Source organism: Haliotis cracherodii, unplaced genomic scaffold (genome assembly GCF_022045235.1).
Source record: "Haliotis cracherodii isolate W230 unplaced genomic scaffold, xgHalCrac1.p SCAF_21, whole genome shotgun sequence".
In the NCBI taxonomy this organism is placed as follows: Eukaryota; Metazoa; Mollusca; class Gastropoda; order Lepetellida; family Haliotidae; genus Haliotis; species Haliotis cracherodii.
The window spans coordinates 9,517,247-9,540,766 of record NW_027266277.1 but is presented as its reverse complement, the minus strand read 5'-3'; the positions used below and the strand labels follow the sequence as shown (position 1 = coordinate 9,540,766).

The following is a 23,520-nucleotide window of genomic DNA, read 5'->3' as shown; positions in this document are numbered from 1 at the left end:
TTGGTCAGGATATTACAGAAGTCCTCCATATTGTTTACTATAGTTGCAACCAAAATTCATTTGATCAAATAAGTAAACTGTAAACAGTATGGCTGTCAGTCTCAGCTTCAAGGCAGGTAGTTGTGAGAGAGGATTGTGAAGCTGTGTTGCAGGCAGGTAGTTGAGTGGGAGGTTTGTGCAGCTGTGTTGCAGGCTGGTAGTTTTGTGGGATGTTTGTGAAGCTGTGTTGCAGGCTGGTAGTTGAGTGGGAGGTTTGTGCAGCTGTGTTGCAGGCTGGTAGTTTTGTGGGATGTTTGTGAAGCTGTGTTGCAGGCAGGTAGTTGAGTGGGAGGATTGTGAAGCTGTGTTGCAGGCAGGTAGTTGAGTGGGAGGTTTGTGAAGCTGTGTTGCAGGCAGGTAGTTGAGTGGGAGGATTGTGAAGCTGTGTTGCAGGCTGGTAGTTGAGTGGGAGGTTTGTGAAGCTGTGTTGCAGGCTGGTAGTTGAGTGGGAGGATTGTGAAGCTGTGTTGCAGGCTGGTAGTTGAGGGGGAGGTTTGTGAAGCTGTGTTGCAGGCTGGTAGTTGAGTGGGAGGATTGTGAAGCTGTGTTGCAGGCTGGTAGTTTTGTGGGATGTTTGTGAAGCTGTGTTGCAGGCAGGTAGTTGAGGGGGAGGTTTGTGAAGCTGTGTTGCAGGCAGGTAGTTGAGTGGGAGGTTTGTAAGGCTGTGCTGCTATATTGCAGGCTGCTTATCTTCATCGATGTAATTAACATGAAATATGTTACTCTGATACAATACCTCTCTGCGTCAACATCTGAGGACACCTCAACAGGGAACTTTGACCACCCAATCTAAATGGAGGATGCTTAGGTTCTTGAGCTAATCAGACATCAGCTTTCTTAAAAAGTTTTCTAAACAGTTTGGCTTCTTTTTGATTCGGAATTTCAATTTGAATTATGCACCTCCATGGAACCTTTTAGGGTGTAAATCCCATGGCAGACAGAAATGACAGGATGTATAAAATATTCACAACAGTGTAATAGCTGGCTTTTATTTTTTTTGCTTTTCGAATTCCATGTAATCGATTATATTTGTTTTTGAGATACAGCAATCAGATATGCTTGTTTGAATGGTTCGCTCTCTCGTGTTCACAATTTAGAAGCCACCGCACTGATTTCCTCGGATCTTTTTGCAGAGAAGTGTTGTGTCGGATTAAAACATCTCATTTTGATCAGATTTACAGGTCTTCAATTGTATTTAAGAGTGAGGTTCGTGAAGCCACATTGCCATGTTGCCATGTTGCAGGGCTGTCAGCGGGTGGTAGAGGACTGGCAGCGGATACTACAAGTCCGGTCGCTGGTTATCTCCCCTACTGATGACATGAAGACCTGGCTCAAATACGCCAGTCTCTGTCGCAAGAGTGAGCGGCTGGTGAGTTTCTCGACATCTCTCAGGGAACTGTTTTTACTGACAGAAAAACAACAACTATGCCTGAGAAACTGGAATGGAGTGCAGGGATCAGGCAGTGATGAGGATGCCTCATGGGCAAACAGGCGGCCACTTCCCCTGTTCAACATTTATCGGTTTATTTTTTATCCTCCACAATAATTTTTTACATTGCTGATTGTTCTGTATTCAGTCCAATAATAATAATGATAATAATAATGTGTGTACTTATATTGCACAAGCCTCCATACTCAAGGTATATGATCAACATTATTATCCATGTCACTGGATTGATTTTCATTATCAGCTCCCTGGGGAGTATACAATCCAAGCTGCCTTTGTCAGGCACTGAAAGGTTTACAGTCACCTTACCATCTCATTCTACTGGGTACCCATTTTTACTGCTAGGTGAACGGAGGCATATTTCAAACAAAGTTCCTTGCCTTGCTGCTGAACACGGTCACCCATCCAACTACTCTCCACGTTCAACATTGCTTAACTTCACCTGCTTTGTTACCTGTGTGCTGTGCACAGGACCATGTCCCAGCATGATGACTGTCTATTAGTAGTTGTGTTGTGTGTATTACAGGCCCTGTCTCACAAGACGCTGGTCACCCTGCTGGGGATTGACCCTGACAAGAACAAGGACAAGCATATCCCCACCACCCACCCCCAGGTCACCTTCGCCTATCTCAAACACATGTGGCAGACGGGCAGCAATCAGAAGGTCAGATTCCGTCAGGAAAATCACAAAACTAATGCATAAACTTTTTAAGCAAATGCAAGTGATATGAGAGTGAGTGAGTGAGTTGGGTTTAACGCTGCTTTTAACATTATTTTAGTCATATCGCGGCGTGTCAGCTTAATGTGGGAGGAAAACCCAAAGTGATGCAGGTTTTAGACGTTTACCACTTCAGTGAAACCCACGAGCACGGGTATGGTGCTGACAAACCTAGAAACATAATCGGGTGAACCGGGATTCGAACCCACAATCATAGGTTTCTGGCTTGCCCAAGGGATGCAACTCTGCACAGCGAATCGCGGCACCTTAGACGACTGGGCCACCCGTGCCCCCAAATGATATGAGTGGGGGAATCTGATTGTCAATAGGAGGGACATAATAGTAATGGTGGCACTATGATCGAGCCATGAAATTCCAGCGTTGTGGAAACTGGACTTTGTAGTCAGTTAACACCCTTGCCTCAGGAAGATGGGTATTGTCATAGAAGCAGGTGATTCAAAACTGATCCAGGCTCTGTTGTCCCTCTTGTGAAAGGACTTTTACATGTGGATTCATGCTTTTCATTATGCTGAAGTGACTGGTGTTGTTTCCAGGAGAATGCATTCAGCATGTTGCAGCACTTTGTCCGTCAGTCACTCCAGGCCAAGTCGCTCCAACTCATGGCTCCCGAAGATGCTCCACAAAGACTGGAGCTGAACAAGCTGTTGGCCAGGTACACACTGCCTTCACTCAGATCCATGGCCCACACCAAACATACTGACCTTTAAATCGGTGCACATACACTTTGTTGTATCTGTGAAGAATACAATCTGAAGAGAACCCTTAAAACAAGCATTCCTATGAAATACCTGATGTAAATAGTCCCCAAAGGATCGAGCCTGTCTTAAGCAGTGTGGCAGACGAATATTGATAGTTAGCAGCCCAAAGAGGACTGCTATAAGATTTTTGTCAGCATTTAACCACAGCTGTCATTGATTTTACTTATTGTTCACTACACTATGATTATTGACATTGGCAATTATTCTTCCAAATGGTTTATCTTAAGAAGTCCTGTCAAATGTCAATTGCACTTATGTCAAAGGTCAAGGTCAAGGTCATTTTCATGGTAATTATGAAAAGTAGTTTCACACTTTCTTTTGAATATGGTGCAAAGACCATTGACAGTAGAGGATCTTCAGCAGACTCATTCAACACAGATCTGGGGAACTCTTTTGGCACATGCCATGAAAAGGTCAAGGTCAAAAGTTAGATAAATCTCACTAAAAAGATTGTGGTTATGCTTTTACCATTGATGTGTTATCTGCAGTGTTTTTTTCTGACGTAAGATTTTAAGCAGGGGTCAAATTTTGTGCCCTTTTTACCTCTGGTAACCTACGTAGTTACTGTCAAAGTCAACGTGTAGTTTTTCTAAAATCATCATTGTCAGCTTCTGACACTAGTTCCCTCAGCATGAAACCTTATAAAGCATGTATCTTGCTGAATCTAACTTGAAATGTTATTATGTCTAACAAAGGCCAGGGGCATCATTGGGTTATTGTGAAACAGAGTTGTATCATTCAATACCAGTTACTGTTGCATCTTTTCAGTTCTGCGACTGTTGCACTTTTGGGGCATAGTGGAACTGAATGTGATGTGTTGTGTTTTTGTAAGACTTTGCAAACATCTTTACATATGTAGCGGCCATAAAATTTCTGAGTTCCGTGATGGGATTCGAACCATGGACCTTCTCATCAGAGGTCGGACACCTTGTCCACATGACCAAAGAGGTTAACCCCATCAAGCAGGCTGACAAGGTAAGGATGTCATCTATGGGATGACATCATGCCCTGCTACACATACAACAAGTGTATGTGACAATTCCTGATTTAATCCTGATGAAGTCTCAAAGTTGGGCTAAGTGCTCTCCATGGGTTACCGTGTGTCTCTGTGTTCAGATGCTATCGCTGTCTGGGAGGCTGGGCGGAGGAGTTGAATGGTATATCAGAGGAGTCGATTCCCCAAGTGTTGGAGTATTACAGCCTGGCTACACAGCATGACAAGAACTGGTACAGGGTAGGTGGAGCTGAGAACATGCTGTGTTGTCTCGGATCATTCCTGTCATTATAGTAAATGTAAGTCCATATTTGCTCATGACAGTGTTCAGGCGAAAATAAGTTTGTTTCTCTTCTTTTAGTATGACCGCAAACATTTTTCCTTTTTTGCTCTTATTTTTGATTAGCTCATTTGCATGGCATTAAAAGTTTAAAATTAAGCAACAACTCACTCATCAGTTGTACATCTACTGACTAAAGTTTGTATAGAGGATTAAAAAAAAGTCATCTTTATTAAAATGTATTTTTTGAAATATAATCTCCCTATAATCTCCCCTCCACACAACCTGCACAAAATTGAAAGGCACTGTGTCATGTGTAGTCTTAACGTTCTCATTTTGGAAAGCAGGTTAGAGTTACCTGCACTTGATTTTAAATCAGGAATATAATAAAGCAGAATGCTGGCAGTTAAAAGTTACGTGGACGGGACGGAAGCCAGCTGCAGGCTGAGACAGTGGCTGCAGATATGTAATGGAGTGTGTGTTGCAGGCATGGCATGCATGGGCACTGATGAACTACGAGGCGGTATTGTTCTACAAGCAGAAGGAGCAGAGTTCCTCAAGCACCACGCCCTCTGGGGACAAGGGTGTCATTGCCAGGCCGGTCATGGAGCTAGTCATCTCACCTAAACCAGAATCAGTATGTATCCTACCACTTTGTCTTACAAGGGGACTAAGTTGAACCGGGTGGTCAGGCTTGGTGACTTGTTTGATTGGTGTCATCGCTCCCCAGTGGCGTGGGATATTGCTCATAATATCAAACACTGAACTGTCTGGTCCAGACTTGTTTCTTTACAAGCTGCTGTCATATACCAGGAATATTGTTGACTGCAGCATTAATCAAGGAACCAATCAATAAGACATGACCTGTATGTACTGAATCGGATACTGTATGGCTTAATCTTCAGACCCTTTGGATTAATTCTTATCTTTTGTAATTTGCTGGTAAATTGTACTCCTCAGAATTCTGCTAAGATCCACAAATACTGTGTGCCAGCAGTTCAAGGCTTCTTCCGATCTATCGCCCTCGACTCCCAGAACAGCCTCCAGGATACTCTCAGGTGAGACTGCAAGGAAAACTGCTGTTCACACATTCAGTGATGGGTCAGAAAAAAGCATTTTGAAATTCAGTTTGTGTTTTGACTTTGTGTGAAATTCATACTGTTAACAATTCAAGTGATCCCACACACTCCGACGTTGATGTGTTTGAACTGTGTTCCAGGTTGCTGACAGTGTGGTTTGACTTCGGGCAGTGGCCTGAGGTGCACGAGGCACTGGTGGAGGGCATCAAGACCATCCAGATCGACAACTGGCTGCAGGTAGTGCAACTGACTGGGGGTGTAGGCTGTAGGGAGGAAACTCAGATGGAATGGTCACTTATGAAAAATCAGATTTGTGATAATCTCTTTATTCAAGTGCAACATAAAATCCTAACCCACACTCTGGAAACAACTACCTTGAAGACACCTTTTCAGCTTCATTTGTGTTTAAGCTGAATCCTGTGTTACTAGATCTTTGGGCCGATGAAGTTGTCAATAAATGGTGATGAAACATACAGCTGTTTCTCTCTCTTTATCAACTGGCCAAGTTACATAATGACTATACATAATGACTATACATATTGACTATACATAATGACTATACATAATGACTTGCTGTTTCCATACCTGGGAAGAAGCCGAGCACTCCTAGAGATGATGCTATGACAAAACTGTGTTCCAGGTGATCCCCCAACTCATAGCCAGGATTGACACCCCCCGGAACCTGGTCGGCAGACTCATCCAGCAGCTGCTCATTGACATCGGCAAACACCATCCACAGGTGAGTTGCAGCCCTGATGCACAGTTCCTGCACTCGCGATAGGGTGATGGAGATGTTACCGCACAGGGCTGTGTTTGAATATACTGGAGATAGGGTGATGGAGATTACTGCACAGGGCTGTGTTTGAATATACTGGAGATAAGGGGATGTAGATTACTGCACAGGGCTGTGTTTGAATATACTGGAGATTGGGTGATGGAGATGTTACCGCACAGGGCTGTGTTTGAATATACTGGAGATAGGGTGATGGAGATTACTGCACAGGGCTGTGTTTGAATATACTGGAGATAGGGTGATGGAGATGTTGTAGGAGGTACAGCAATGTTAATGTTGCAGGCCCTGATCTACCCCCTGACAGTGGCAGCCAAGTCAAATGTCGTGGCCCGCCAGACGGCTGCCAACAAGATCCTGCAGAATATGTGTGAGCGGAGCAACAACCTGGTGCAACAAGCCATGCTGGTCAGTATATGTGTTATGGATAAAACACCCCTCAGATTTGTTGGTTGACAAAGGAAAACCTGATTGAAGCATTGACTGAGCTTATAAAACACTCAGACAGTTCCTATCTTCCCTGAAGATGTGTGAGTGGATGGGTACATGGTCTCAGACAGTCCCTGTCTTCCCTGTCTTCCCTGTCTTCCCTGTAGATGTGTGAGTGGGTGGGTACAGGAGCCTCAGACAGTCCCTGTCTTCCCTGTAGATGTGTGAGTGGGTGGGTACAGGAGTCTCAGACAGTCCCTGTCTTCCCTGTAGATGTGTGAGTGGGTAGGTACAGGAGTCTCAGACAGTTCCCGTCTTCCCTGTAGATGTGTGAGTGGGTGGGTACAGGAGTCTCAGACAGTCCCTGTCTTCCCTGTAGATGTGTGAGTGGGTAGGTACAGGAGTCTCAGACAGTCCCTGTCTTCCCTGTAGGTGTGTGAGTGGGTAGGTACAGGAGTCTCAGACAGTTCCTGTCTTCCTTGTAGATGTGTGAGTGGGTAGGTACAGGAGTCTCAGACAGTTCCTGTCTTCCTTGTAGATGTGTGAGTGGGTAGGTACAGGAGTCTCAGTCAGTCCCTGTCTTCCCTGTAGATGTGTGAGTGGGTAGGTACAGGAGTCTCAGTCAGTCCCTGTCTTCCCTGTAGGTGTGTGAGTGGGTAGGTACAGGAGTCTCAGTCAGTCCCTGTCTTCCCTGTAGATGTGTGAGTGGGTGGGTACAGGAGTCTCAGACAGTCCCTGTCTTCCCTGTAGATGTGTGAGTGGGTGGGTACAGGAGTCTCAGACAGTCCCTGTCTTCCCTGTAGATGTGTGAGTGGGTAGGTACAGGAGTCTCAGACAGTCCCTGTCTTCCCTGTAGGTGTGTGAGTGGGTAGGTACAGGAGTCTCAGACAGTCCCTGTCTTCCCTGTAGGTGTGTGAGTGGGTGGGTACAGGAGTCTCAGACAGTCCCTGTCTTCCCTGTAGGTGTGTGAGTGGGTGGGTACAGGAGTCTCAGACAGTCCCTGTCTTCCCTGTAGGTGTGTGAGTGGGTAGGTACAGGAGTCTCAGACAGTCCCTGTCTTCCCTGTAGATGTGTGAGTGGGTGGGTACAGGGTCTCAGACAGTCCCTGTCTTCCCTGTAGGTGTGTGAGTGGGTAGGTACATGAGTCTCAGACAGTCCCTGTCTTCCCTGTAGGTGTGTGAGTGGGTAGGTACAGGAGTCTCAGACAGTCCCTGTCTTCCCTGTCTTCCCTGTAGATGTGTGAGTGGGTGGGTACAGAGTCTCAGACAGTCCCTGTCACCCCTGTAGATGTGTGAGTGGGTAGGCACAGGAGTCTCAGACAGTCCCTGTCTTTCCCTGTAGATGTGTGAGTGGGTAGGTACAGGAGTCTCAGACAGTCTTTGTCTTCCCTGTAGATGTGTGAGTGGGTAGGTACAGGAGTCTCAGACAGTCCCTCTCATCCCTGTAGGTGTGTGAGTGGGTAGGTACAGGAGTCTCAGACAGTCCCTGTCTTCCCTGTAGATGTGTGAGTGGGTGGGTACAGGAGTCTCAGACAGTCCCTGTCTTCCCTGTAGATGTGTGAGTGGGTAGGTACAGGAGTCTCAGTCAGTCCCTGTCTTCCCTGTAGATGTGTGAGTGGGTAGGTACAGGAGTCTCAGACAGTCCCTGTCTTCCCTGTAGATGTGTGAGTGGGTAGGTACAGGAGTCTCAGACAGTCCCTGTCTTCCCTGTAGATGTGTGAGTGGGTAGGTACAGGAGTCTCAGACAGTCCCTGTCTTCCCTGTAGATGTGTGAGTGGGTAGGTACAGGAGTCTCAGACAGTTCCTGTCTTCCCTGTAGATGTGTGAGTGGGTAGGTACAGGAGTCTCAGACAGTTCCCGTCTTCCCTGTAGATGTGTGAGTGGGTAGGTACAGGAGTCTCAGACAGTTCCTGTCTTCCCTGTAGATGTGTGAGTGGGTAGGTACAGGAGTCTCAGACAGTTCCCGTCTTCCCTGTAGATGTGTGAGTGGGTAGGTACAGGAGTCTCAGACAGTCCCTGTCTTCCCTGTAGATGTGTGAGTGGGTAGGTACAGGAGTCTCAGACAGTCCCTGTCTTCCCTGTAGATGTGTGAGTGGGTAGGTACAGGAGTCTCAGACAGTTCCCGTCTTCCCTGTAGATGTGTGAGTGGGTAGGTACAGGAGTCTCAGACAGTTCCTGTCTTCCCTGTAGATGTGTGAGTGGGTAGGTACAGGAGTCTCAGACAGTCCCTGTCTTCCCTGTAGATGTGTGAGTGGGTAGGTACAGGAGTCTCAGACAGTTCCTGTCTTCCCTGTAGATGTGTGAGTGGGTGGGTACAGGAGTCTCAGACAGTTCCCGTCTTCCTTGTAGATGTGTGAGTGGGTGGGTACAGGAGTCTCAGACAGTTCCCGTCTTCCTTGTAGATGTGTGAGTGGGTGGGTACAGGGTCTCAGACAGTCCCTGTCTTCCCTGTAGATGTGTGAGTAGGTAGGTACAGGTGTCTCAGTCAGTCCCTTTAACTGCAGGTGTCTGAGGAGCTGATCCGTGTGGCCATCTTGTGGCATGAGCTGTGGCATGAGGGCCTGGAGGAGGCATCCCGACTCTACTTCGGGGAGAGGAACGTCAAGGGCATGTTCGCAACACTGGAGCCTTTACATGCCATGATAGAACGAGGCCCACAGACCCTCAAGGAGACATCATTTAATCAGGTCAGTGATCATGCTCACTGGTGTTATCTGACAAGTAAAACAAGTGAAAGAGATTTCATTGAATTTAAAGGTCAATAACCATTAGAGTTTGAACATATTTGTGTTGTTCAGGCCTATGGCCGGGACCTGATGGAGGCTCAGGACTGGTGTCGGAAGTATCAGCGGTCAGGCAACGTGAAGGATCTGACCCAGGCCTGGGACCTGTACTACCATGTGTTCAGGAGGATCTCCAAGCAGCTGCCACAGGTAACCAGGGCTGCATCTTTCAATCAGCTCCATAAACTGAGGATATTCACCTCACCCATCTCACTCAAACCTTTCTTTTGGAAACCGACTGAAATCCCTGTATACTATATACATGAAAAGTGTATATGAATTGCTGGTAACTGAAAATTGGTGTTTATTCTTGATTATAATACAGTTTTCCCTATCTTCCCTGTCATCAAGAATGTCAATGACGTCCCTTGAGCTGCACTACGTGTCCCCCAAACTCAAGTGTAACAATTGTCCCCCACTATATGTGCTTGTGTGACACCAGCTGACGTCCCTGGAGCTGCAGTACGTGTCCCCCAAACTCCTCAAGTGTGAAGACCAGGAGCTGGCCGTGCCAGGATCCTACGAGCCCAACCAGCCTGTCGTCCGTATCAAGCGAGTTGCCAGCTCCCTGCAGGTCATTACCTCCAAACAGAGGCCACGCAAACTTACTATATATGGTATGTCGTTGGACTTAGCAAAGTGTTTATAACTTACAGGGCTTTTGTTTTGGGAAATAAGCTTCACCCAGCACTGATTGTGGCTTCTAGCTTTTCTTTAATTGATATCTCTGAATTTTGCCATTATTATCATCAACTGACATGGCAGTAGTATGTTTTAACTGAAGTGCAGGTGACGGTGTGTGTGAAGACTGTGCTGTGTGTTCCAGGTAGTGATGGTAAAGACTACCAGTTCCTGCTGAAGGGCCACGAAGACTTGCGCCAGGACGAGAGGGTCATGCAGCTGTTTGGCCTTGTCAACTCACTCCTCAGGAACAATCCCGACACTTTCCGGAGAAACCTCACGTAGGCATTGTTGCATCCTCATCTCATGTTACTGATGACTCCAGTGTGGAGGTTGGGGCAGACCAGCTCCTCTGACCTTGCACTAACTTGTCACTAGCCTAGCTACATGTGTTATTTAAGACAAATCACTTCAAGAAGTACCTATACCCGACAAAGCTTTGGGTTATCAGTCTGTGGTATGAGCCAGTTACTTTGTATCAGACTAGCATAGGTCTGTAAAGAAATTAACTTTATTCAGACATCATTCCATCAAATACCCTACCTCTGTTACATCATAGCCATAAATTCTTGTTTGGGTTTCAAATCACAACATAAAATCTGTCGATTTTCAACAGAACTCCTCATTGTTACCAGCATATCTAATAGTTGTGAGGATAACCCTATCCTTTGCAGGAAATGAAGCAAACTTTCATAGCCCTGTGAAGAACTTCAATTAAATTGTGGAATGTGTGGCTGATGGTTTATTCTGTGTCTTCCTTTTTCATTTCTTATTATTAGAGATTCCTGGTATGCCTTGAATCATTTCATGGTCAGAAGTTGATAGTAAATGAATGAGGTCTGATCATGTTATATTCTTCATGTGGGCTTTCCTTTTGCCAGGATCACACGATTCTCGGCCATCCCCCTCTCGACCAACTCAGGGCTGATCGGATGGGTACCGCACTGTGACACACTACATTCCCTGATCCGAGACTACCGCGAGAAGAAGAAGATCCTGCTCAACATAGAACACAGGCTTATGCTGCGGGTGAGTCTGGCAGCCTCACAAAGCTGGACATACACAGAAACAAGAGCTTTAGCTTCTTCTTTTTAATTCCTTGTTAGTTTTCCAGTGAGCAGAAGTACCCATCCATCACAGGCTAACATAGCTGCACACTACATGCTGGAGTGTTTCACATCTGTATCATTAGTCATCTTGGTCCATTGTAGCCATGTCTGCATGCCACTTTCAGAGTAGATATGTTTAACTTGCTCCTCCTCACCCCCAGATGGCTCCGGACTATGACCACCTGGCCCTGATGCAGAAGGTGGAGGTATTCGAGCATGCCCTGGAACACACACAGGGCGATGACCTGGCCAAGATACTCTGGTACAAGAGCCCCAGCTCTGAGGTGAGTTACTGACATGGGTAATGTGGCTCCCTGAGCTGACTGATCACATTGCGCCTGTGGTGGAAGGAGATATAACAGGTTCTGTAAATCGGTGATGTTCCAAGAATAAGGAGGGAAGTCTCAATTCTTCTTGCTCATCATTTTATATCTTCTGTCTTTATTTGTGCAGGTATGGTTTGATCGTCGGACCAACTACACGCGCTCGCTGGCCGTCATGTCTATGGTGGGTTACGTCCTAGGACTCGGGGACAGGTGAGAGACAGCTGTCTGTTGTATCTACTCCTAGATCTAGCTCTGTGCCAACTGTCACACATGAACTTGCAGGAATGATTGATGAATGTCTCCCACTCTTCCAGGCACCCTTCCAATCTGATGTTGGATCGTATGAGTGGCAAAATCATCCACATTGACTTTGGTGACTGCTTCGAGGTTGCCATGGTGAGGGAGAAGTTCCCTGAGAAGATTCCCTTCCGACTGACGAGGATGTTGATGAATGCCATGGAGGTGGGTCAGACTGTCAGGCATCAATGGTTGACAATTAGCAAGACTAATATAGTAACCATGTCAGTGTGGCAGCAACACTGTAACTGGGTAATAATAAATTAATACACATTACATAGAACATGGCCATAGTGACATGCAACAGCATGGCATTACTAGGATGGGTTCATACAATTCTAATATGGTGTCGTGTCTTAGCAGGAGAGACATTACAAATATACAATAGGAGCATGACATTACTAAGGTGGTGTCGTGGCTTAGCAGGAGAGATATTACAAATATACAATAGGAGCATGACATTACTAAGGTGGTGTCGTGCTTTAGCAGGAGAGACATTACAAATATACAATAGGAGCATGACATTACTAAGGTGGTGTCGTGGCTTAGCAGGAGAGATATTACAAATATACAATAGGAGCATGACATTAATAAGGTGGTGTCGTGCCTTAGCAGGAGAGACGTTACAAATATACAATAGGAGCATGACATTACTAAGGTGGTGTCGTGCCTTAGCAGGAGAGACATTACAAATATACAATAGGAGCATGACATTACTAGGGTGGTGTCGTGCCTTAGCAGGAGAGACATTACAAATATACAATAGGAGCATGACATTACTAAGGTGGTGTCGTGGCTTAGCAGGAGAGACATTACAAATATACAATAGGAGCATGACATTACTAAGGTGGTGTCGTGCCTTAGCAGGAGAGACATTACAAATATACAATAGGAGCATGACATTACTAAGGTGGTGTCGTGGCTTAGCAGGAGAGATATTACAAATATATAATAGGAGCATGACATTACTAAGGTGGTGTCATGCCTTAGCAGGAGAGACATTACAAATATACAATAGAAGCATGACATTACTAAGATGGTGTCGTGCCTTAGCAGGAGAGACATTACAAATATACAATAGGAGCATGACATTACTAAGGTGGTGTCGTCCCTTAGCAGGAGAGATATTACAAATATACAATAGGAGCATGACATTACTAAGGTGGTGTCGTGCCTTAGCAGGAAAGACATTACAAATATACAATAGGAGCATGACATTACTAAGGTGGTGTCGTGCCTTAGCAGGAGAGACATTACAAATATGATGACTGTCTATCCTCTAACAATATGAGTAGATTAGCTTGCTGACATCACCATCTGTGACACTTGACTTGTATTGCAGGTGACGGGTATTGACGGCAACTATCGCATGACGTGTGAGAGCGTGATGCATGTACTGAGAGACCATAAGGACAGTCTGATGGCCGTACTGGAAGCCTTCGTCTACGACCCCTTGCTCAACTGGAGGCTGGTTGATGGTAAGAGCTCTCTGTGCAGCCGTAGTTTTACCCATCCATGTGTTGTACAAGATTGATTGATGCATGGATTTAACATGATTTATTTATTGTTTTCAGCAACAACAAAGACAAAGACAAAAACCAACAGGTCCGATTCCTACTCTGGAAGTCAAGAACAAGGTACAGAGAACATTTGATTGACTTTTGACAGGAATAACCCTGCAGATTTAAACAAAGCTATGACTCTACTATGTGCATGGTTGTGTTGGGATCAAGCTAAGGCTAAGGATTTGCAAGAAATCCCATTCTAATGCAAATAACCTCTATGCCATCAATTAGCTTCAGCTATTTGCACGTGAAAATGTTTTGAGGTAATTCACAATTTTGAGAATTCTTTTTTCTTCCAACCAAGTTGGTCAAGTAGACTAAAGCTTCAGAATAGGGAACACCTTACTTGTGAGTGACGGGGCGGTCGGGTAGCCTAGTGGTTAAAGCGTTGGCTCGTCACGCCGAAGACCTGGGTTCGATTACCGACATGGGTACAATGTGTGAAGCCCATTTATGGTGTCCCCCGCCGTGATATTGCTGGAATATCGCTAAAAGCGGCGTAAAACCATACTCACTCACTCACTCATGTGAGTGACATGGTGAAATCAGGATGGAGAAAGACTCACTTTGGTTTCCTTCCAATCAGGTGACCTGTTGGAGAGTGTGGAGCTGAATCAGTCTTCCAGCAAGAAGATCGGACCTGAGAGTGTGTCAGGGGGATCAGGTGGGTACATGCAGGTCACTGTACGATGTCAGGTGGGTACATACAGGTCACTGTACGATGTCAGGGGGATCAGGTGGGTACATGCAGGTCTCTGTACGATGTCAGGTGGGTACATGCAGGTCACTGTACGATGTCAGGTGGGTACATGCAGGTCACTGTACGATGTCAGGTGGGTACATGCAGGTCACTGTACAATGTCAGGTGGGTACATGCAGGTCACTGTACAATGTCAGGTGGGTACATACAGGTCACTGTACGATGTCAGATGGGTACATGAAGGTCACTGTACGATGTCAGGTGGGTACATGCAGGTCTCTGTACGATGTCAGGTGGGTACATGCAGGTCACTGTACAATGTCAGGTGGATACATACAGGTCACTGTACAATGTCAGATGGGTACATGCAGGTCTCTGTACGATGTCAGGTGGGTACATGCAGGTCACTGTACAATGTCAGGTGGGTACATGCACGTCTCTGTACGATGTCAGGTGGGTACATGCAGGTCACTGTACGATGTCAGGTGGGTACATACAGGTCACTGTACAATGTCAGATGGGTACATGCAGGTCTCTGTACGATGTCAGGTGGGTACATGCAGGTCACTGTACAATGTCAGGTGGGTACATGCACGTCTCTGTACGATGTCAGGTGGGTACATGCAGGTCACTGTACGATGTCAGGTGGGTACATACAGGTCACTGTACAATGTCAGGTGGGTACATGCAGGTCACTGTACAATGTCAGGTTGGTACATGCAGGTCACTGTACAATGTTAGGTGGGTACATGCAGGTCACTGTACAATGTCAGGGGGATCAGGTGGGTACATGCAGGTCTCTGTACGATGTCAGGTGGGTACATGCAGGTCACTGTACGATGTCAGGTGGGTACATGCAGGTCACTGTACGATGTCAGGTGGGTACATGCAGGTCACTGTACGATGTCAGGTGGGTACATGCAGGTCACTGTACGATGTCAGGTGGGTACATGCAGGTCACTGTACGATGTCAGGTGGGTACATGCAGGTCTCTGTACGACGTCAGGTGGGTACATGCAGGTCACTGTACGATGTCAGGTGGGTACATGCAGGTCTCTGTACGATGTCAGGTGGGTACATGCAGGTCACTGTACAATGTCAGATGGGTACATGCAGGCCTCTGTACGATGTCAGGTTGGTACATGCAGGTACATGTACAATGTCATGCTTGCTGTAAAAGGCGACTATGCTTGTCTTTAGAGGCGACTAACGGGATGGGGAGGTCTAACTCGTTGATTTGTTTGATGCATGTCATCGTATCCCCATTGGTCCAGACTAGATTATTTACAGACCGCCATCATATAGCTGGAATATTGCGGAGTGTGGTGTTAAACAACAAACAAACAAACAAAACAAAAACCATACAATAGAGACTTGCTTTAAAATGTCTCAAGATGTAGCAAGAAGTCATTGTCGCTGAAATTCCCTTTTGTTCAGGTTGACTAATTGTACCAGTTCCTTCCGTAAATCACTCAGTTAACCTGATGAGTGCAGATATATATTCTGTATTGTGTTCTGACAGGAGATGACAATGTGCCATCAGAAGTGTTGAACAAGAAGGCAATCTCCATTGTCAATCGAGTTCGAGACAAACTTACAGGTAAGTCAGGATAACTTACTTGTATTGAAACAATTGATATGTCCTTTATAAAACTTGTTGCCTCTCTCAAATCCTTAGTAATGGGGTTTGTGCATTACCTTCCCAGAGACAGGTTTCTTGAGTGTCATTTATAGCAAACTGATATGTGCTTACTAATCCACTGGACAGGTTTTCTTATGCATGTGGAAATAAGTAACTGAGCTCACACATCTGGCTTTGTACATGACAAGCTTCTTGTCGAGATAGTTTGATAGCCTCCAAAATCTGTTCCCCTTAAATGGCTGTACAGTCGAATTCCCGGTTGTCTCGAATTCATTTGGGAGACCCAAGTATCCAAATAAAGCCTAAAATTCACCTGATGTCTCGAATGCCAGGTAACTTGAACTTTCCAGATCTCCACAAGTTCGACACAACGAGATTCGACTGTACTTTAGGAATTGAGTAACTTGAAATCACTTGTGAATTTGAAACTTTTTTTTTAATAGGTCTGGAAAAATAATAAAATGTATGAGGTCCATCTTCAGAAATGTTTGTCTACAGATTTTGAGTTATGATCTTCTAAAGAATCAGACATACTATCAAGTGGATGGTTACTTTTGTTGTGGCCAAATATTGTTTTTATCTCTGTATTTGTGTTGATGAAGCTGTAGGAGCATGTTTGTGTTTCAGGCCGTGACTTCAGCACAGAGGATGCCATTGATGTGAGGAAGCAGGTGGAGTTGCTGATACACCAGGCCACCTCTCATGAGAATCTTTGTCAGTGCTACATAGGCTGGTGAGTAGTCTCCCTTGGAACATCCAGGGTGCTAACACTGCATGAACTAACTGTGGGGAATTGATACAATACAAAGATGGCCACTGCTTTCAGAATATTATTCTAAAGAACAAAAAATAGGATTAAGAAATTTAAGGAAACAGGATGTTCACAACAGCTGCAGCATAATCAGTGACAGACAGTCCTTTGATATGAGGAAGATAATAATAGAATTTTTCCTACCTGCATCCCCTATTTTATTTTATTTTATTCTTCCTTTGCTTCCCTTTATCTGTTCTTGTTTTGTAACTGCTTTTGTTCTGACACAGGGACCAGTTATACTGTTACAGGGCTTTGGGGGGGGGGGGGGGGGTAGTGCCTGAGGTAGAGGTCTGATGCTCTAAAGTACTGAAAAGGCTCGTCATACTTTGTCATTGTCATGACCCTCCCCAGTATATTAATTATTTTTTTACCCTCCCCTAGTGACTGTCATGCTTTTGTGACCCTCCCCTGATTCCCTCCGACCCATCAGCCCCTGACCCCCTCCGACCCATCAGCCCCTGACCCCCTCCGACCCATCAGCCCCTGACCCCCTCCGACCTATCAGCCCCTGAACTTTAGTTTTTGGAGCCTCCTTGTGCTGACTATCAAATTTTATTTTTTCAGGTGTCCATTCTGGTAATCTGAAGGCAGCAGATAGTCAAGTTACAAAGATGTACATTATTTATATGTAAATAACTTTGAAGAGAGAGAACACAATGGTGGCCGTGTATATAAGAACTTGCTGCATTGTGTAATGGATTTAAAGGTAGATTTACAATATGATGTCCAGTGGCCAAGTACCTCCCCTTTTGAAGACTTGCAGTATCACACTGTTTGGGGCTACAAGGGATTCTTGGTGTAAGATATTTCCCACATTTGGTTGACCAAATTACTCATTTTGCTAGGTCCAGCTATGGTATGTGTAAACATCACAGGTGCACTGATAGCCCACTGCTCTGGGCATTACATATGTTCCTGGCACTGTGGAGTCTGACTCTGGAAAACCAGGCAGGAATATTTGACCTTCAAGTGTATAGCATTTTTTGCAAATACTTATCCTTCCTATTGATCACACTTACATATGTGCAGGCACATGTACAAGACAAGCAGTGGAACTGTATTGCAGACATTACTATTATGGAATCATGTGAAGCCCAATTCTGGTGTTCCCTGCCATGATGTAACCCTCACTCACTCACTAGTCGAACTGAGAGATGATGTGTTAATATGACTGAATCCACTTGTAGAGTGTAGTTGACAGATGTTTGGCAAAGGTCCATAACCTTATTATAATGATAACTTCGTTCACTGTGTCAGTAAGACTAAACATCATCCAAAGATATGTAGAGAACTGACAGTTACAGTAGTTCAACCATTGCTATTGTAGAGGTAACTCCAGAAAGAACCTGCATTTCCGTGGACAGAGCAGCACGAAGCAGCCAGATTCTTGGTTTGCATCCTCTCTTTAAACATTTGTGTGATCACCCACTCAACTTCATTTGTGTCTGTACATTGACAGGGTGGACATTACTCTCTAGCGACTGTATCTTGAAGCACCATTACTCACAGTCAGATCTTGGATAGAGTGATCTCCCCTTGGCACTGTAGCATCTGCTCGTGTCAGAGAAGACTGCTCCTGTCCTAGTGGTTCGTCTGCCCATGTCACTCTGGCTATTAAGGGGCCAGTATACATTATTTTTCATTCTAGAGTGAACATTTGTTTCATAATAAATCAACAGCCAGGTTTTAGTCCTGGGTTCAATCAAATCTTGATTATTTGTCAGGGACCAGATTAATAATTTTTACTTTTATTTAGGAATATACAAAAATGATCATAACATAACTATTTTTAGTTAATCATGTTCAGTGATAATCTGTGAATATTTCATATCTATGCAGCCTCATTAAGCCAGACAACGGTTTCGTGGAGTCCCCATGGTAATAAGAACCCTGCTTATGTGTTATGTGCAGTTGGTGAATATCATTACTCAATAGAGAGGTTGTGCTGCCCATTTAAGCCAAAGAAAGTGCCATAACTGTGTGTGGTTATCAAGTCAGCAATCATTCAGAATTAAACATAGGGCATTAGGGAGATTGAGTGGAACTTACTGATGTCTAAGTACTGAGTTGAATTTCCTTCCTGAAGTTGTTACTGATTGTTACCTTACTGATTTCTTCTCAATGTTGAATGTTGTGTCACAGCTACAGCTGTCAAATTGTTGCAATAATTGTGTACACGTGAAAGTAATAATCATGCATCATGCAACAATTTGTTGAAGATGAGAAAATGTATTGCAAACAGGATGATTTGTCTTTTAAAATAGGGCTCGATTTAGCTACCGGTATATGTAGCATGCACCAGTGCAACCTATTATTGAAAAATGAAACCTAATATTTTTGTCTACATGAACCAAATGCATGTCAGAAATGTTAAAACTTGTTTCTGACTCACCCTCGCTTATCCACACATTAATCTTTAAACATGATCACGAAGTTATATTAACCATGCAACATCACTTATCCCAATGTGTAATTTGTCATGCTTTATTGGGCTTGATGTCATCAAACCATGCGTACTTCTAGATTATGTGCGCCTCTTCCTGTTATGACGGGGCTATGTTTCAGATTTGATTAAGTTATGGGACAACTAGGTTTTCATGTCAGCCATGCACCTGGTGCATGTAAATCTTGTTCTTTAAATCCAGCCCTGCTTTATGCTATTCTTGAAAAATCAAAGGTCATTTCGTCTTATTTATCCCAGAATGCTTTAACTTTGAGTCACCACCCAATCTTACAGAAATCTGATGACCTTGACATAAACTTGGAAGCAGATGTGCACTATTTTCTTATTGAGTAAATGTAATAAGGACATATGTCGAAACTGTTTTCAGGGTGACACATAATTGTTTTTGTACATACAATGAAATTGAATTTTGAAAATAATTTAATAATTGTTTTGTCTTTCTTTCCAATGTGTATTGAAGTTCATTGATGTGTGGTTGGTTGATGAAAACACCTAGTGATGATTCATGTGGAGATGAACACAGAGTTTGACTTGGTCACACATATTTATATTATACACACTGTGATCTGTCTGTTTTCGATATTCAAATACAGTGAAGCCTGTTACTTGATCCTCTAATACTTCATGTGTTAGTTGAAATGTCACTGGGTTCTCTTTTTGTTCCTTTCATCCAATAATGATTTGCACTTGTCTCACAACCCAAGCTTGCTTCCATATAGAGTCCTTAAAAGGGCATGTGTGTGTCTCAACAACCATTAATACCCGTTTATCTTGGAAAGCTTCAAATAGGTGGATCATCCATTTAGAAGTTATTCATGTTGTCATAATTGTCACTGGTAAGCTGTTATCTATACTTTTTGATTCTGCATAAATTACAGGTTTCTGATGTTCGTGAAAGGAGGTCATGTGAGAAGAATTCATATGCAGACATTTTGAAATAGCCACCATCTTATATCGTTCAATTTAATTCATGAAATTAATGCGAGTAGTCCCACTTTTGAACTTCAGAAACTAATCAGCAAATGATAACACCAAGGACACCTAAGAATTCCATCACACAAACTGATAGCTGCCCAAATGTTTACTTAATCCTGCATTACATTTTGCTTTTCCTTCGAAAACATGACAGGGAATGTCATGCCTTGAGAAAAGAACCTGTTCCTGAACACAGTTGAAACTGCTCGCCCAAACATAACCTGCCCTCTCTCCACCAGCCAACATACTCGTCACTCTTCTTGTTGCCAATGAAAACAGATCATCTGTGAATGGCATCCTTTTGTTACCTTTTGGTTTCTGTATTCACGTGGGTATTCTGGTTTGGTTTCTGTATTCACGTGGGTATTCTGGTTTGGTTTCTGTATTCACGTGGGTATTCTGGTTTGGTTTCTGTATTCACGTGGGTATTCTATTTACACACATTGGTTCCTTTTCGCAGGCCTGTTGTCTCATAAACTGGTTTTGTAGTAATTATCTTGTTTCCCACCATTTTGGAACTTGCTTTTAGCTGGTGTTTCCTAGATTTCATGCCTCGCTGTCATGGGTGCCTGAAACCTAAGTCAGCTTACAAGAGTTCTGGCCTGGTTCTAAAGTTGGATGCTGTTATCAAGGTCAGACGTTTGTCGACCCTCGCCTATTTCTACCTTCCGAGTGTGTCACAAGAGGTGGCTGCACCAACATCAATGATGTTGTTGCAAGATGGCAAATTCTTTGAGTGCAGTTATTGTGGTCACCAGCATGCCACTAGCTCTGTAGCATCTCTGGGAAGTCCCAATGTCGGCAGACTATCATCTCCCAGGTGACGGTTCAATTGGCCGAAGTAGCCGTGCCTCTACAGGCCAGACTACTCCTGACAGTCGAGAGTGTACACAGAGAAGCCGTTCACCAGTTTGGCAGGCACCAGGTGCTTCTGATTCACAAGAGAGATGACATGCGCCTGCGACTCTGCAGCGATCGACACCTTGTCAGCACGCCAGTTCCTCAAAGCAGGAAGGGTGCTCGAAGCTCGACAGGTGTTCTTTGTCTGATGAGGAACCCAGCACATCTCCCTTCTACTATGTCTGACAGGTCGTAGGATGTTTCTGACTCTCACTGTTCTCCTTCTCCGGAACAGGACTGCCCTGATTACGATTGGTTCCCTGGAATCATGTACCATTCTCAAACCACCACGCTTCAAGAAAAGATCCCCCTCCCATGCACCACCTGCAGATGAGGATGCTTAACGGGATCATCAAGTTTTGCTTCTTATCCACCAACTCGCCCCTCTGTTCATCAGCTGGAACCTATGGGACGAAAACAACCAAGTCCTCCACTACAGAGGCAGGTACAAGCCAGGTCGGGACACACCTCCTCTCACACAACCTGTAGAAGAACTTCTTGATGGAGTGGATGCTACACTGGGACACTTCCAACTTCCTCTGTCAGCCAATATCGAACTGTCTGCCAGAAGCCTCAACCGTCAACTTCTGATTTACATCTCACCTGTTCCATTGGCATGGGCAGTAGATCTACAGGCACACCCATGGCCAAATGTGTTCTCACTGCAGGCAGCGCAGACAATTTCTCGGAATCTTGCTGCCATTAATACTGTGTTGGCAGTTTCACGTGAACAGAAAATTATATCCTCGAGCCATCTTATCCCTCAAGGCTGGGAACTACGGTCATTTTAACCTCTCTTTTGTTCCACTGAACTGATGTTGGACCATAACATGAGTATACCTTGCAGTAGATGTGTAAAGAATCTCGCCTGATGTTACAATACCTACCCACTGGCTTGGATAACCAGTCAACACTAAAGCTATGCCCTCCTCCCAATAGCAATATGTGATGCAGGATTAAGTAAAACTTCATCAATATCTGATATCTTTTACATCTTCAGTGGGCAGGTTCATGTTCAGGAACAGATTCTTTTCTCAAGGGATGACTTTTCAAGTCATGTTTTCGCAGGATAAGCATTAATCATATTCACTAACTTCAATTGCCAAAACACTGAGTGAGGGATATTCACATTGTTTGCATTAATTTCATGATTTACAGTTTTAATTGTATTTCACATAGGCATAGATCTGTTTGCTTATCTAACAGTAACTGCTAGAGTTACACATCTACACTCTCGAAGACAATATATGTAGTAGGCTGCTGTTAATGTAACAGTCCAAGACTGTAACCCTTGTTGACAGGAAAATAAAACATTCAACCTTGATTAAATGTGGAACGATTGTTGCAGACACTAGTGTCATGGAGTAACATGGTCAACAAATCAAAACGCCATCAGTGTTTACAATACTCATTTATTCCTCAGCTTATGCTCAAAGAAGTGAATGTGTGACCACTATTGCAGAAAAGAAAGACAATTTAAATACATTTGCAATAAGGATAAGATGAAATAAATTAGAAAATAAAATAGTTGCACAAACTCCGTGGTTTAACATCATAACAAATCAACATGGACAAGAACTGTTGGATCCATTTGGTATATGAATAATGTATCCATATATCATGCAGCTGGTCCCTAGACACAGAGTTTACTGTAGACAACAAGTAGGACCCACTTACACAGGTCAGTCTCTGGCTTGACCTGTGGAAATGAGTCAAGACCTCAACAAACACATATGGACTTTGCAGGCAACAACAGAAAATAACCCTTACAAGATTTTTGTAACAACCATTCATCATTTTTCCCAAACAGCATTATAAAAATGGTTCAGTTTAGAAAGGTCTTTTGGGAGGAACATGTAACCACCAAACACTGAAACAGGCAATGCTCTGCTCTCAACCTTAGGTCTTGAGATTCAATGTGAGGTCAATTTCGTATTTATTGCAGATGTCATATCACATGTGTCCTAAGGTAAGACCGGACTAAACAATAATGACTACATGGAAAGCATAAATATATATGTTACTATATTAACATAATCTGTAAACCAATAACAATTGTCCCCACTTCTGTCCAGGCTGGAGCAAGTTCACACACGCAGATTCAACATCTGGTCAGAATTACACGTTTCCTACAACTTTGAACGATGATTTTTAGTTATATTTGATATATATACAGTATGCATATTGATTCACAATAATTCCCCCAGTATTTATAATGAAAATTAGTGGTTGAAATATTCACTCGTCACGCCGAAGACCCGAGTTCGATTCTCGACATGGGTACAACGTGAAGCCCATTTCTGGTGTTCCCCCGCCGTGATATTGATGGAATATTGCTCTAAGCGGCGTAAGGCCACACATTCACTATAATGAAAATTATACAGTTTAAGTAGTGATTAGAATCAATAGTGCTGATAAATTGAGACAAGTTCTTAAAATGCTTACTGCTGAGAAACATGACATGTACATACATACTAACTCATTTCCACGAAGAGTCTTGGGAATATTTTGGAAGATGTAAGAAATACTGATAAGTCCTCTCCACACACACACAGAGAAAACATAGCACTTTCAACAACAAGGATGTTGTGATAACATGAGACATTCAACAAGTTGGTAGTTACATCTAGACATGGTACTTGCTGACCATGATACTTTACCCCTTGATTTCAGGACTAGTCATGTCAACTTACAAACCATTTGTTACAAA

At 44.0% G+C, this 23,520-nt stretch overlaps 1 protein-coding gene across 2 annotated transcripts in view; it reads left to right on the top strand.

Moving 5' to 3' along the window:
- The window catches only part of LOC139470758 (serine/threonine-protein kinase mTOR-like), a 62,064-nt gene extending 39,930 nt beyond the window's left edge, over nt 1-22,134 (top strand). For both annotated transcript variants that reach the window (XM_071253043.1, XM_071253042.1), the window contains exons 36-58: nt 1,283-1,408; nt 2,013-2,150; nt 2,759-2,877; nt 4,100-4,217; nt 4,745-4,894; nt 5,218-5,315; nt 5,477-5,573; nt 5,977-6,075; nt 6,412-6,534; nt 9,059-9,241; nt 9,353-9,487; nt 9,780-9,954; nt 10,164-10,299; nt 10,900-11,047; nt 11,289-11,411; nt 11,581-11,663; nt 11,768-11,915; nt 13,093-13,228; nt 13,325-13,387; nt 13,902-13,979; nt 15,538-15,615; nt 16,285-16,390; nt 17,036-22,134. In XM_071253043.1, the coding sequence (XP_071109144.1) occupies nt 1,283-1,408; nt 2,013-2,150; nt 2,759-2,877; nt 4,100-4,217; nt 4,745-4,894; nt 5,218-5,315; nt 5,477-5,573; nt 5,977-6,075; nt 6,412-6,534; nt 9,059-9,241; nt 9,353-9,487; nt 9,780-9,954; nt 10,164-10,299; nt 10,900-11,047; nt 11,289-11,411; nt 11,581-11,663; nt 11,768-11,915; nt 13,093-13,228; nt 13,325-13,387; nt 13,902-13,979; nt 15,538-15,615; nt 16,285-16,390; nt 17,036-17,051 (2,676 nt within the window). In that variant the 3' untranslated portion in view covers nt 17,052-22,134. The remainder of the gene's footprint in view (nt 1-1,282; nt 1,409-2,012; nt 2,151-2,758; nt 2,878-4,099; nt 4,218-4,744; nt 4,895-5,217; nt 5,316-5,476; nt 5,574-5,976; nt 6,076-6,411; nt 6,535-9,058; nt 9,242-9,352; nt 9,488-9,779; nt 9,955-10,163; nt 10,300-10,899; nt 11,048-11,288; nt 11,412-11,580; nt 11,664-11,767; nt 11,916-13,092; nt 13,229-13,324; nt 13,388-13,901; nt 13,980-15,537; nt 15,616-16,284; nt 16,391-17,035) is intronic.
- Nucleotides 22,135-23,520: the final 1,386 nt, after the last annotated feature.